This window comes from Dufourea novaeangliae, unplaced genomic scaffold (genome assembly GCF_001272555.1).
Source record: "Dufourea novaeangliae isolate 0120121106 unplaced genomic scaffold, ASM127255v1 scaffold118, whole genome shotgun sequence".
Lineage (NCBI taxonomy): Eukaryota > Metazoa > Arthropoda > Insecta > Hymenoptera > Halictidae > Dufourea > Dufourea novaeangliae.
In genome coordinates this window covers 1,146,029-1,161,697 of record NW_015374006.1, presented here as the reverse complement: position 1 = coordinate 1,161,697, position 15,669 = coordinate 1,146,029, and the positions used below count along the sequence as shown (strand labels likewise).

At 44.2% G+C, this 15,669-nt stretch overlaps 1 protein-coding gene across 1 annotated transcript in view; it reads right to left on the bottom strand.

The window, feature by feature from the left end:
* Positions 1–6,121: 6,121 nt before the first annotated feature.
* The window catches only part of LOC107188209 (paired box protein Pax-6-like), a 46,673-nt gene continuing 37,125 nt past the window's right edge, over positions 6,122–15,669 (bottom strand). The window contains exons 8-10 of the mRNA XM_015576464.1: positions 10,991–11,217; positions 10,163–10,419; positions 6,122–6,210 (exon numbers count right to left, since the gene is read on the bottom strand). Of these exons, the coding sequence (XP_015431950.1) occupies positions 6,122–6,210; positions 10,163–10,419; positions 10,991–11,217 (573 nt within the window). The remainder of the gene's footprint in view (positions 6,211–10,162; positions 10,420–10,990; positions 11,218–15,669) is intronic.

Below are 15,669 nucleotides of genomic sequence, written 5' to 3'. Positions count from 1 at the left end.
TGTGTGTGTGTGTGTGTGTGTGTGTGTGTGTGTGTGTGTGTGTGTGTGTGTGTGTGTGTGTGTACTCCACCAGTGATTCTTCTCTATCGCGGCTGCTTTGTTTTTCGTTTTCTTCCAAAAATATAAATTTACTAATGTACAGTCCCCGTTTACCATGTGTACGTGTGTGTGTGTGTGTTTTTTTCAGGTGTATTTATGCGCGCGTTCGTCGCGTAGAAAACGTTTAATACGGATTTTGTACACCTGGTCGCCGGGTGCCCAGTATCGCGAAACGCCGTCTTCCCACGGGACCATTCTCTATACACCTAGGGCGAAGAAAAAAAAAAGACGTTATTTCGTTCGTGTTCGCGCCTTGTCTCGACACAATTACGTAATTAAACCTATTGACTGTTGATAAATCGTTATAGCTCGGTCTCATCTACGACTTGATTCCACGCGATCTTCCCTAACAGACTCGGAAGTCCGTCAGAGGATCGGTTGCCCGCGGAGTTGATCACGGAGATCGAATCGCAAAATCTACGAAACAATTGCCGTTGCTTGTAACACTCATTATACACATGCGTGAGGATGCTGGTGGCGTGTTTGTTCGCCGAGGGGATGGAAATGAATGTGGTCGAAGGACGGTCCTGGAACGGTCGATGACACGAGAGAACGGAAAGAGTATCATCGGAGTCACTGATCTAACACTGTTTTCCCTGCGTCAGGTACGTACATTTATTTGATTTAAGAATTAAAGAACATTTATTTACACGATTTTCGACAAAATTATACAAGCTTGATATTGAAAATTTTATTTCTGTATGTTCTACTCGAAATGAGAACAGAAGAATCAAAAGAACCACTGTTTTCTCATAAAACATGCTGAAAGTCAGCCAATCAGGGTACATAACAATGTACTTTTGTCAGGGTGATTGCAAATGAATATATTTTTACGCGATACACTTCCACAAAAGATAATGAAAGAAATAAAGAAACGGTGATTTGTTTGAAGGCAGTGCAGTACTTTGATACACGGTATTTTACTGTCTATCTAGCACAACGAACTATTCGCAGTCAGACAAATAATTTTGAATTCACTTCAACAATATTGTTACTTCAGAATTCCAGTGAATGCAAATGAATTTATAATGAATCACTTTCCTACCAAAGAAAATGTGCCAATCCGAAAACAAAGTGTAATATCTAATACAGTTCTCATGAACGCCGAGCCTAGTTTAACAATGAACACCGTTTCATTCTTTTCAATTTACCGAATCCAATTCAACAACAAGCCTCATTTCACGTTTTTTTATTCTTTCATTTCTGTAAACCCACTATTATTGCGTAACGCGCGGTTGAAGAGTGCTTCACGAATGGAAATTTTGCGATCCACAGAGAGGGGCTAAAAGTTAATAAACTCGTTTCACGCCAAAAATATAATTACTGTGTGCGCGCGTGTTCGCCGGCGCGCAAACTTTCGAATAATTACGAACAGCGCGGCGCCCCGTGTATTTACTTACGTCGACCCCTACGAAAACCTCGAGTGGTTTATCGCGCGCTTGCGCGTCATCCCCCTCGTCACTTCCGGCGGCCTACTCCCCTCCCTCCTTTTCCTCCCTTCTTTTCGCCGCTAACGCGATTAATTACAAATTTTATATCGCGTGAAAAGCCTTGTCTGAGGTAGTCCATGTAACATCGAATTACCCTGTACCGTAATTTTTCCCACTTTTCAGCGATGCTCCGATTCCGCGTACACCGACCGCCGGAAATTCACTTCTATCGCGGGAACACTAACCTCCCGATTCACGAGAAAATACAATTTTCGTATAAAGTCTCCCCCTTAAAAAATCTAGATCACATACGATTAATTCCATCAAATTATTCAACAACTGAAACGGTGAAAAACTGAGAACCTGATAACCATTCCATCTAGGATCTTTCGTTGTGCCGTTCGTTCTCGTAGCGATCTCCGTTCCAAGGACCTCGAACCGATATGGAAACGTATACGTTCGGTTGAACAATGAGGGAATAAAATGTAGGCTCACAGGGTCGCAGTGACAACGACCTAGGAACATTGTTCCCTGCTCTCTTGTTCGCCGTTGGTGATGCCCGCGTGTTCTCGTTCAAAGGGGTTGAAAACATCGAATATACAGAGGAACTGGAGGAAGGGGGGGGGGGAGAAAAAGAGCTGTCGCGTTACGATCTCTATAAAATTGGGGTACGATCGAACGGAACCGGGAAATTTGCCGTTTCTCTTACCTACACGTACATTATATATACAGTGTCTTGTGTGTGTCGACGATCCTCCCTAATGTACATTACTGTCTAAGAAGAGTAACAAATGCTATTTTACAATCGTCTTTGTACAGAAGATCGGCGCTTCGATCGCGAAAAGGGGGTTGGGAAGAGGGGGGTTATCGGTGACACTGAAGAGGAAAATGAACGACAGCTCTGCGACGAGCGTCGGGGAACGCGACGATCGGATATTCCGGGGACCAGTCACCGTGACCACGCGAAGTATCAACTCGAACGTGGTCGTACTTTCGACGTACGGCTTGCGACGTCTGTTTTCTGTTTTGTTCGCGATGTGTACTCTGCCACCGAGACGACGTCCTCGAATATCGTTTCGGAACAGAGATCGACGGCGATAATCCTGGTTCACCAGCTACAGATTTGGATTGTCTTAATCTAGAATCGCGTTCATTTGGACCAAAGGATGTAACGATCGTATTTAGTTGGAGGGGGAAAATTTACAGTGTGTGCGAATGTGTGTGTGTGTGTACTCGGTATATTCGAGTACTCAGTGTCGTGTGGTCAAGTACTTGAATACTGGTCATTCGGGGCTTGAATATTCTGTATACTGTATGCGATATTGTATTTAATGTTTGGAATGTGGTACTCTGTATTTATGTTTGTCACTTAAAAGCTTATAGATCTGTACCTACTCGGTGTTCAGTATTCAAATACTCGGTACTTGGGTTCCTCGAGTAGACGGTGTTCGGATACTCGGTGTTTTGTACTTAAGTACTCGGAATTCGGTATACGAATCGAATCGTTGCTCGTCGCGTTTTGAACACAAGGTCGGGATACAAGTTTCTCTTCTTTTCAGATACAAAACATCTTCGATCATTCGTATTGTTACTAGGATAAATTTCCTAATGCCTGATGGGCACACGGTTCCAGTAACGAAACGAATTACGCAGAGGTGTTGTATATAGAGGAGACTATAGCTATAGCTTCCTTGAAACCCTTTCGTAAAGTCTGCGAGAAAGAGGGTCAATCTTCAACGAAATTCTACAAAGTTAGTTCGAACGAATCCTGTGAGAGAGTATTGAAAGCGGCTGGATTTCAACGTTGTTCGTAAGACGGTGCACAGTAACGAGACGTCATTTACACGGTTCAATATATACTTTTCGAAAATTCTATAAACAAATTGATTCTCGACTGCTTTGAAAGTTGTAGGCAACTATGAGTACAATTTTCGTATATTTTAATTATGATTTTTCGTCGTTATTGCAAAACGAATTGTTGATTTTTTAAAATTGTTTATACATCTGAACAAAGAATAGACTTAAGACAACTGGAATCAATTGTCGTCGATTTGTTATGACGAAACATGAACATTTATCGGTCAGAGTTTTGTCCAATATCTGAAGGCTCGTATAAGTAACTTATTCATAATTTATTTCATAATCAATATTTGCAAAACTTTTTATTCAGACAACAAATTTTCACCTGTCTGCTTCTATGAAGAATTTCGATCACAGCCACGATTTTCCCAGGGAAGTTAAAATGTTCCAGGGCTGAAGAGCGTTGTCAGCCGACGCCATATCTGCGAGCGAGCGTGATGGCCGGCCTCCGAAAAAAGCCACCCTCGAGGTAGCTATCAATCCCGACGTTCCCTCCCTCTCACGAAGGCAGCCTGGTTCGAGCAACCCCAAAGTCTCGCGAGAATATTTGCAGCGGGAGCCCGCCTCCCGTGTCTTCAAATCCCTCTGAAATTTCCACACGATTCTCGGCTCTTCGGAATGGGAGAGAAATGGTGGTATACACAAGGTGTCCCAGAAATAGCATCATGGAAATATTCCTGGTCATTTCAATCCGAACGAATTCCGCGATTCCCGATACAATATAAAACAATTCATTTAAATGCAAATATTGATTAGAAATCTTTTTGTAATTCAAGATGTAACAATTTCAAATTCTGATGAATTTTCTACGCGAAAACTTTGATTAATTTTGAAATTGTGTTGAACAATTTCCTACGAAAAAACTTCGAATGCAAAGGGATAAATTGGAATAGTGGAAGTTGCGTTTGTGGAATGCAAAGTTGAATTGTAAAAGCAACGTTGTGTGGTACCAAAAGTTTTGTTGAAATTGCATTTGTAAGATTGCAATTTCTTGAATTTTTAGTTATCTCAAAATACGGTGGACCGTCCAACGAACAGTTTCGGTGCGACGAGGCTTCGTGCGTTTCATTTTTGTACATATTTGTCGTGAGTAGAAGGATAATATACCCTGCGTGACCCGGGTCATGCGTATACTTCTACGACCTCTAGATTTAAACGGGAACCGAAGAAGATCCGTTGAATCGCTCTCGATCCTTCTCGACGTTATCGCCCGCGGGGCGTTAACAACCGAACAACTTCGATCACGTTTTTTCACTATGAAGGCAATGAGTATTCATTATAACGCCGATCAACACGAAAAAACGATCCACGGGCGGATAATGCGTTCATGAGTTGTTCCGATCGCAAATTCGGATGAACGCTGGTATGTATTCCCGTCTCTCGGTAACCGAAGCTAGCGTCAGCAAACGGCCAGTCGTTGGCAAAATTTGGCAGACCTTCAGGCGAGGCTAATTAATCGAATTAAAGCGGACTCGTTAACCTTTTTTCGGCTCCTGTTGCATCGTTCGTTTAACAGGTCCCTGGACAGGATCCTCTTAACTCTTTTCTCCATCGCAGCGCTGAGAGCTTTAACCCAACTGGCTGTTCAAGGCCACTATCCCCGGGAAAATTTTCTCTCTTGTATTACCATCAGCCTGTAGATGTTCATAACTTCGTGTAATTTATAACCGGGTAAAATCTTGAACGGAAACTTTCGTGATATAAATCAATTTACTGAAATCGCGTATTTTCATTAAACGTTCACAGGCCAATTAGCGTATCTGCATTCCAATTGTAAAGGCAAAGGATCACAAAGAGTTTGTAAATTCGCCTGAATAATAAGGAAACTATTTCAATTCGAGCTGTTCAATTTCGTTAACACTGACGATGAACGTGTACATGTACAATACCGACCAAAATTACAGGACTAGAGTTCATGACTGATGAAACAGTAACAATCATTTCCAATCAGTTTTAACATATTACTTTCATCGAATCTTCGTAGAATAATATTGTTCTTTAATTATCAAACCTAGTCCCATATTTTCGCCCGGTAATATACATCTATTTCTATTAAATCGATAATCATGACAATCTTTTCATAGTTCCCAATCAAATTTCCGACTAAACTAATTTCGTCATTTTCATGCCGCAGTAAATTTTCCGAAACATCTCAAGAAAAGCATGTAGTAAAATTTCAATCATTGTAACAATCCCTTAATTTTGACTGCTTTAATAGTCCCGGTGTTAAACTCAGGACATTTCACCGTCATCAGAAAAGAGTTAAGAATACCATCAGGAAACCATCACCAAGTAAAATACTACGCAAGCTGTCGCACCACCGAGGCGAACTTCCGGTTACCGAGCCACCCTAATTAGTCCCCGCGTTTTCTAACTCCCGCGGTATTTCTTTCACGTCGTGTGTCCTCCGCGACTGGTCGAGTGATCGTGGTCAGCGATTCGTCGGACAGCGACGATCCGTGATCGAGTGTCGCGAGCGCGCAGACACTGTGTCTCTGGTAGCAGCGAGCGTTCGTAGAGGATTGATCGGTTCATATTCACTCACTGGTGTCGGATGTGTTCACGGGAGTGGTGGCCGGCGTGTTCGATGGCTGATGCTGCGTCGGCTGCGTCGGTATCCCGAGGGACGCTAGAAGCGGCCTGGACGACACCGCGCCTGGAGCGGCTGTCGGTGGCGGCGGGCTCTCCTGGCCCACGAGCAGGCTCGCAGGCGGGAACCCGAAGAGCTGGGATCACTGGAGCCTCGGCCAGTAGTTACCGGTCAGGTCCGGAGTTTGCGATGGGATCTGCACAGGGACCGAAACGCCCGCCGATATCACGCCTGGAACAGAGAAAGATTCTTGCCTGGTGATCATCTGGTCTCCCTGTAAGTGACTTTACAGTCGTTGGACTATTATTATTAATGTGAGCATAATTAACATGGTTAGGGAAAATCAGGAGTGCTGAACGATAAAAATATTCACTTAAACGAAAGACACTCGTGCCCAAGAAAAATGTACGAAATCGGTGGGAAACTGTTTTTCAAAGTCCAAAGTAATTTGCAAAGTAACAGTGTTGGGTAGAAATTACCGTGCATGACTTTAATTGGTTGACTCTTTATAATAATCGAACCTCCGCTACCCCGTCGATCAATTAACAACTACAACCCCCGTACGAACTTCAATTCAGCCAACAAAGGGTAAAAAGTTACCCGAACCCGACTCACCATATATTTATCATCCGATATACCCGTCACGCGATTAAACACGAACATTCGAGTTTCACCTCGCGGAACAGATCACCGAATAAATCATGAGTGTATCGTGGGTGAGATCAAGCGGCGGCGCGTTCTCTGTGAAAGCGATACACACCGAAGGGGCAGGCGGCGGGGCACTTAGCAATGGAAACGACGACGGGACATCGTCGGAGGCGACGATGGTAACGAGCACGGTGAAAGTCCCCGGCGCTCATGCACGTAAAACGATTATGATGGATAAGTTGCGGCTCGTTCCGCACGTAAGAAGCGCGAGAAACGCGGAACCGAGAGGGATATGGAGGGAGAAACAGTGAAAGAGAGACAGGCGTAACGGTGTGGTGCGTGTTCCGCAGTATTCCACCATTCTACGGCGTTCCACTCCATTCCTGTAGGCACGCCGCGCACCCCCGTGTTTCCTCCCCTTTGGGTTCGCACGTTATTGAGCGCTCGCCCAGCCGAGGCGAGACCCAACCCATCCACATCCTCTGTTCGCCCCCTGTATACCTTGAAGAGAGGAAGAGCCCCAAGCTGGAGGGACAGAGACGGACGAGAACAACCCCCGGCTACGGTTGGAAAGAGACACACAGCCGTTGGAAAGAAGGATATAGACAGAGAGAATAAGGTACCAGGAGGGTCGACCCTCCGCAGTTTTCGCTAAACGAGAGGGGCGATGAGGGACAGAAGGGGGGTGGGGTACAGAAAGTTGAGGAAGAAAGAAGAATATAGAAGTCGGTGGGTACGACGGAGAAAGTGCGAATCGAGAAAATGGAAAATTCACCAGACTACGTTTGTGGTTGGAGAGGGGAGGGGGTGCGGTGGAAAACCACCGAACATCCCCGTTCTTCGATTCAGCCCGCTGGCGCCATGCGAGATTTGTTTTAAAATCCTTTTACAATTCCGCGGAAGAACGACCCACGTGCTGCCCGCCCAACCATCGACCACCACCCCCTTTAACTTCCCGCTACTTCCAACGTCTACGTCGCCCGGCGCCACCCTCTTGGTTGTACCCCGTTCTCGCGGGGAAGAGCCGCTATGTAGATTGCGTGTAAAGAGGTTCCTGGGTAATCCTCGACGGTTTATTTCGCTCTAGGTCCCGGCTACGCGGAAGAACACGCGGAGAGAGAGGACGAAGAATTTTGGGGAAGAAATTTGTTGGTGAACGTTTTCATGGGGTGCTTCGTGGTTTTTGGGAAAAGTTTTACGCGATTGCTGCGGAAACTGTTCGCGCTGTCTGTGATAGCTAAACGTCGGTATTGTCGGTGACTACGTACCTATGAGACTGGTTTGGTTTTTCATGAAAGTTGTGAGTAAATTTTCAACTGTTTAAATTATTAGTAAAATTTGGGATATTGATTTGGGGCTGGCGTAACCCTTAGCCTGCCTTTATTTTTTCGACTTAGTTTGTCCCTCGGTATCAAATTGACGGAGTGGTAAAAAATGAATACAATGATGAGATAAATGTACTGAGTGGCGTAACTATAAAACCACCTTAAAATTTTCAATTCTTATGGTTAAAATTAAAATGAATCAAGTATGCCACGTCTGAAATCGTGTTGAGAAATAATGTTCTCCAGAAAAGGATATATTATATTTCCTATTAAAAGTGGTCCGTCTTTAATTTAACCACAAAATATAAAGGTTGAAAATTTTAAGGTGGTTTTATAGTTATGCCATGCAGTGTAGCTAAATTTACAAATTTTTTAAAGTCAAAGTCACGGAGCCTCAGTTAAATTTACCTACACATGACAAAACATAATTTCTTAGGAGAAAAATATGTCAAATTGACTCAAAGAACAGACGTGGGTTAACTATTGGTTTGGTTTTGTCAAGAATTAATATAGTTTTAACTATGCGTGTAAAAAGTAGAATAATTTTGAATATCTGAAAAGTACCAGTTGACACATAACGACCAGTGTCGCCTTAACAATCTCTTTGGCATTCACACGATGCCACTCTGGCGTCATCTGTAACTTTTATCGACATGTATAAATGACAATTTTTAAGCTTCCTCGAACTACGAATAAAAATTACTAATTTCATGTATGAAAAAAAAACCAACCCTATCGACGTTTTACAACACTTTTTCAACGACCTTTTTGAATCGACTAAGAATGGATTGGTCCGTGTAACGGATAATTTTCGTCGAAAAGGAGAACGTGTCGTCATGAGAACGTAGGAGAAATTTATTTCTGATTTTCCGGGTCGATCGTGAAATTCCCGGCGCGTCCTACACCGGAACAAACTTCCTTGCGCCCATTAAACGTATTTCCACTTGTGCCGTTTGCCACGGTAACTAGTTCTCGCGATGACGCGCGAATGTTTTGCTTTTTACATAGTCTGGCCCTGCTAGTTGCACACGGCGAATCGTCGAGTGTGTATGTGTGTAATCAACCGGTAGTTTCAATGGTACAGAATGAGCACGTTTGAGTGAGGAGGCCAAAGCCTGGTGTTTCTACAAACGAGAGAAGCGTCGAGAGCACCGCGAATACGTAATATACATATACCGATCGTGACATTTTACTGCTCTCTTTCTGGTTTTCCGTTTAATCCACGGGCACGTGAAAAAAAAAAGAACAAACACCCGTTGATCTTTGAAGCCTACCCTGTGAATTTATTTTCTTACCCCCGAGAGATAAAGTCGCAAATACCAACGAAAAAGAAATTACGCCCGATGATCAATACTTTTATATGCACGCACCGTTTGCTTTCAATTGTGATCACAGCGTATAAAAGAAAATTGGAAGCGTTCCTGCAACGACGGGACCATAAGGTTATGGTCTCACCATCGGCCATAAAGACGCGGTTAACGAGCCAAGAAACAGCTTTCGTCCGCGCGAATCGGCTCCAATTGGCACGACTCTTTGAGACTATCTCGAACTGAACGGGATAACGTCTTTCTCGGGCTACGAGGTTCTTTAGAATAATATTATCATGTTAGAACAAAAAATTTCTAAATAGTTACGTTAATCCAAATCTATACAATTTGCAATAATCGAGAATATCCACTTCGATTAAGATTCTGAAATCAATGCAAGATCAACAATCTGGTAATGGCATGACCTTGATGCAATCATTAACCTATCAAGTGTACCAACAAACAATCCACTATATTTCATCGAATTCAACACTTATTTTCGATAAATTCAGAAGCCTATACTGTTCCAGTGATACCCTCGTTCTCCAACGTTCGCCTCCATGTTGAAACAAGGCAAAGCACAGAAAGATGTTTCAACTTTAAACTGTGTCACCGGTTCATCAGAAATAATGTATCCCTTATCCATACACCTAATACAATTAATCCAATTTATAATCATCGATTTATCCAAAAATCGCGTTTCCACTTGCGTCCTTGCTCAACCGTGACAAAAAGGTTTAAAGACACAACGCGTCTAATGAAGCCGTGATTGCAGTTCCGCGACCTTGATTAGCGGCGTAATTGCGGAGCGGTAGTGTGCAGCCAAAGTGGGTATATACCCCGGTAGATGGCCTTGAAGATATTCAGCAAGAACAAACAAACAATCCTTAAGCGGAAACTCACCAGTCGCGGTCGAGGTCGTCGGCTGGTAGGGCGCACCGCCTGGTCCTGCTGGCTGTCCTCCGGGCGTGGTGGGGGTACCACCATGAGAGGTTGGTATACCACGATGGGGTTGCGAGTGCGCAGCAGCGCTGTGTGCGTGGGAGTAAGACTGCGTCAGCGAGTGAAGAGGCTCGTGGAACACGTACGCTGGATATCCCTCGGCGCGTTGCTGAAGACAGCTTCCACCCATTGACCCGCCCAAGCTGCTTGACATCGAGCTGCGTGACGACAGAGAGAGAAAACGGAGATACGCGTCAGGAAATTGTAAACGGAGGGGGCCAATCTCTGTTGATTCCACGGAGTATCCTGAAGGGATCTCCCGTTAAATGCGACTTGTCCACTCTTCAGTGTTCAATAAGGAAGTTTTTATGGGAGATCGTGTCCATAAAAGAAATCATCTTTATACTTGAGAGGGTTCGAGAGAATCGTAATGTGGAATGCGTGACGATCGATCGTTAATTAAACTTGGAAATCGAAGGTTCATCGATGTATCATATGTAGATGTTATACTCGGTGATCGTTTGAAATATTAACGGAGAATGGTGTTAAAGAACATCATAGCGATAAAAGAAAAGATTTGTAAATTGGGATGGTTGGCTGTTGATACTCAAGACTTGATGGTGATTTGAACTCGTAGTATACAGTGATTCATAAGTTTGTTCACGAAAGGCTGTCACTTCTATTTGAAAATGTTTAGCAAAATGCTAGTTTCATTTCAAATATAAAAAAAACTGATCACAAAGGGATGTATAAAAGGTACTACAATAAGCATGGTATAAAATGGTGTACCTGTAAGTGTCGGGCATCGTGGCGATCGGCTGCGGTATCGACGAGTACATGGCGTTGAATCCGGCGTTTAGGGGTAACCGTGGCGTGGCTGGGGTTGCAGCCGGTGGCGCTGTGCTCCCTCCGCCTCCACCACTCCCTCCGCCGACCACCTGATCGACGGCCGCTCTCCTTTGGTTCCGTAATTTCTCCTCTCGACGCCACTTCGCCCTGCGATTACTGAACCACACCTGCAACCGACGGAACGACGGTGCTTTTGTCACGATAAGGGCGTCACTCCGCGCGATGTATTCGCATTATCCGCAGCTATCCATCCTCTCGCACTCTCGCGCTCTCCGCGCGTTCATTCTCCTTTCCACTCGTTCTTTCGCGGCATTCTCCACCTCCACCCATGGACGCCCATTTTTCATTTTTTACCTCCAATTCTCGCCCCTCTCCGCCCACCCCGTTTTCCTCGTTCGTTCACTGTCTCCCCCCCTGCCACCCATTTTTGCCTTTTCTATCCCCGTTCAGCCACGCAACAGCGTGAAATCTACAGATACTTTTTTTTCCACCCGGTGTAACGCGCAGGAAAACCCCCACACGAAAGCTCGAGTTTGCACCGGAGACTACCCGGCGCAGTTTGTTAATTGCAATTGAGCAGTTGTCGGACGGGGATATTGAGTTACTCCCAGCTGTATTCCCGCCACTCGCTACTCCGTTCATGGATACTTTTCTTGTGTTGCGTCATGCCGTCGAAGCTGACGGACGCGTGCTTGACGGGGAAAGAGAGAATTTATCAGCGAGGTTTCGCGTTGCCCGTTCCTATATTTGGGGTAGGTCCTTGGTTTCGTTTGGTCTGGGTTCAATATTACATATTTTTAAAAAGGTCTGGTTTAGGTTGACAGTCATCCATGTTAAATCTAGCAATGAAAAATTTCTGTGATGCCCTAGGCTTTATTTAATTACTCTAAAAAATCGAATAGTAACTTTCTAGAAAGTAATTTACGTCCTACGAAATAGAAGATACCGATCTTGGAGATAGTACATAGGGTCGAAATGCTTGGACTATCGATAGTCGAGGCGTATACGGTCACAGTAACAATAACAGAACCGACGAATGGGGGGGAAAACACGAATGTTTCAATTTCATCGCAAGATTTCTCACGCTCAAGAAGATGATACCCTATGTGTATAATAAGCGGTAACCTCGAGCAGCAAAATCGGGGGCTTAAGTTCTTTGTCGCGCTTCCACGGATTTCCTGATTTCGAAGATACCTCCTCCCGATAAGAGGATTCTCTCTCCCTTCGATATGTCGATTCGACTTCGTCCCCCTCCCCGAGCGACGTAAACACCCAGATTACACTCTAATTTTTCCCTCCCCATGCGTCACGCGCGTTCCATTAGGACCCATGGAATCCTATGACTTTTCTTCGAATCCATGCTTCGAGAAACATAAGCGTCCAGTGTCTCATGTTGCGGTTGGTCGATTGTTCGGCTCATTTGCACGGGAGAAGAAACGAAAAAAAAAAAAGGGCACTGATCTCTCGTTTACCCGGTTTACGAGGGCGCTGCTGTCGTGCTTTATTAATGGTCGACAATTGCCACGTCGGCCGTTTCGGCACTACTCCCCTGCGAACAAACGACGAACCGTCGCGCGATAATGAGAACAACGATAGAAAAATTCGATGGGCAACAATGCCCCGCAACTTTTTCAATTACCGCACACCGAGAGGAGACCGCCGACAATGCGCGGAATCGCGGCCGGGGGCATTATTTACTCGTGATTTTACCGCTAATTTGTAAGCATTCATTTCCCCCATTCGTTGCTGACATTAATACCAGCAGTGACAAAAGGCCGTATTTCTTGTTAAGGGAAACTCGTTTTTTAGAACGAAAACTGACCAAGCCTCTGTTTATTCAGAGTTTTCTTATACGCGAGTGACGAAAACTGTGAAGTATGTCGCGTATATGGAAACAAAATGGCGGAAACAGTGGTATTAAATACGAAGAATAGATTAACAGCAACTCGTAGAGGAAATTTGTATGTCATACTTCAGCAGTTGTTATTCCAAATACTCAAAGATGTTTGTAAATAAGAAAAAAAGTATTCGAGAAATTACTGTATTTTTAACCCATTTGCATCAATTGAGAAAAATTGAAAATGGACCCCTAACATGGAATTTCTGTATTAAATTGAATCACAAATATCTCAGAAAGTATAAATACCTTAATGTTTCATAAATTTGAGAAATCTAGAGTAATTGTTTTGTACAATATGAATACTAACGCTAATGATGCAAATGGGGTAAAAACAGAGACTAATCAGTGCATCGGTCTCTTATAACTAACAACTGCCACAACATTGGTATCTACTTTATTTAAAAAGAAAAAACAGTAATTGAAGTGTTATTGAACCCAATTTAACGACAATTTCAGCTGCGTAATATACGTTCAGTATTACTGAAAATAAATATTTTTCTAGTTTTTAGGGTAAAAATTGAAAAGCAAAGACGAAGGAAATTCGAGATTATTTCGCAGCGCGTCGAGGCAACTTGATCTTGAACAGCGCGCACACCCGGGCGGCCTTCAAATCGAATCAAAAAATAAATTTCATCTTGGCCGGCGACGTGGCAAATCGCGTTCTAGCACCCCACCGGCGAATATCCACCCATTCGCCCGCAGCGAGCTCCTTTCGCCCAATACCGTCGTTCCTCGCAAACTCGTCCTACCGCGTCCCCGAAAACTCGTTTGAATCGATCCATTCGGAATTCCACGAACCGGCTACACACACTCTCTCTCTCCCTCTCTCTCGTCCCTCCGCGCCGGACGTACCTTCTACTTTGATTGGCAATGTTTAGAAGATGGCGTCGCACGTGAATTTTAAAAAAGATTCCACGGAACTTCGTTGCCCATAATCGAACGCGACGTCTCGAGCTGAGAGCCGCGGTAAGTTTTCTAATTTCTCGCGTTTCCTGTTTTGACTGTTGATTAATAAATATATACTTGCCAGATTTAAAAAAAAAAAAGGTTTTTTTGGAGATTTTAATCTTGAAAATTGAAAATGGACATTCTATTTTAGTGGAGAGTCAGTGGTGATAGGATTGTTGTACTCCATTTTGTAGGTTATCAGAACTGAGTTGGAGGAAATTCAAAATTTGAAGAAAACAATGAAAAGAAGGAAAACAATTCTTATTTGGAAAGTCAAAGTGCTCTTGAAGCTTAAAAATAAATCGAAATTAAGGTTGAAAACTGAAATTATAATACTAAAGGAAACATTCGTGTAGCTTAACTCTTTGAGGCACACGATTTTAAAGAAAATAGAAACCCTAGTTGGACAGAAGTTTTTTTAATATAAAAAAAATGATATAAAAATAAAATATTAAACTGTATGACTATGAGTAACTTCAACTTTTCGAGGTGGGTTAAAATATATCCCACCATGCAGAAAAAGCTAAGCAAAAGGTGGGACAGTTTTTAACCCACCTAACTCTAAAGAGTTAAAATGTATTCGAATTAAACTTCTTAAACAATGTAAACTCAGGAATGAACGTCACAGATTCAATCTCATTTCAAGTACATCAATTCTGTAACCAGATATCAATGCAAGATTCCCTGTTACAAAATACAACTCTAAACATTAAAAAAAAAACAATTTAAACTGCTAAAATACGCCTGACAGTAATCTCCTACTGTACCATCAACCAACCCCAAGAAAAGAGGACATCATCCTCCAAATTCGCTACTCCAAACTGATCTAAACACCTCCAAAAAACACCTAAAAACCTTCCAAAACTCCCAAAACAAGCTCGCAAAGCTACGTTTCAGTCGAGGCTCGTGAACATTTCCGCGAAAGAGCACCGTGGTCCCAGGAGGACCCACCGTTAACATTCTCCCGTATCGGTAGCCGGTTGTATCGGCCATCGCGCACATGGCTGGATTCGTCCATCGCCATAGATGATAATCGGGGTCCCGGCGTTGTTGCGCGGCGTGGCCGAGAGAACTCGTGGCGAGAGAGTAGGTATCCTACGAGCGGAGGTATAGGTGGAAATGCGAGGAACAACCAATCAGAGGGCAACCTCCCTGGGGACGCGACGTTGCCATGGTTGCGGGTTCGGAACCCTCTTAGGCCGTCTGCTGGATCCCTCTGGATATGCTCTGGCTGGTGCCGTGGCGTTTCGTAGTGCGCGGGGCGAAATAGTTGTATCCACGTTATACGGCCACGCCATGTCCTGCCACGCCACCACGTTTCGCTTTCACCCCGTATATACCCCTGCGTCCACTCGGTTCGTTCTCTTTCTTCACCCGTTGTTCGGTTGTTCGGAGGACGGTCCGGTGGTGGAATTGTTCCTTTTACTCCCCCTTTCACCCTCTTTCTCTCTTTCCATATACCTCTTCCTCATCATCATCTCTCTCTTTTCTCTCCTCTAACCATTCTCTTTCTCTCACTTCCTCTCCCTCTCTATCTATCTATCTATCCGTGTCTCTATCTCACCCCTCGCGCAGCACGGTTCGTCGTCTCTCGCACCGGCACTCCCGGTTTCCTGCACTTAGCAAGATCAATACCAGCCAACGAGGCTTGAAAACATGCGTCAACATGGTCTTGCACTGTTTGTACGTCCACATAACGCACACCGCCCGGTTACTACCACCACCGACGCGAAAGCCCGCCGGCCACTTCACCACCCCCAACCCCCCCCCC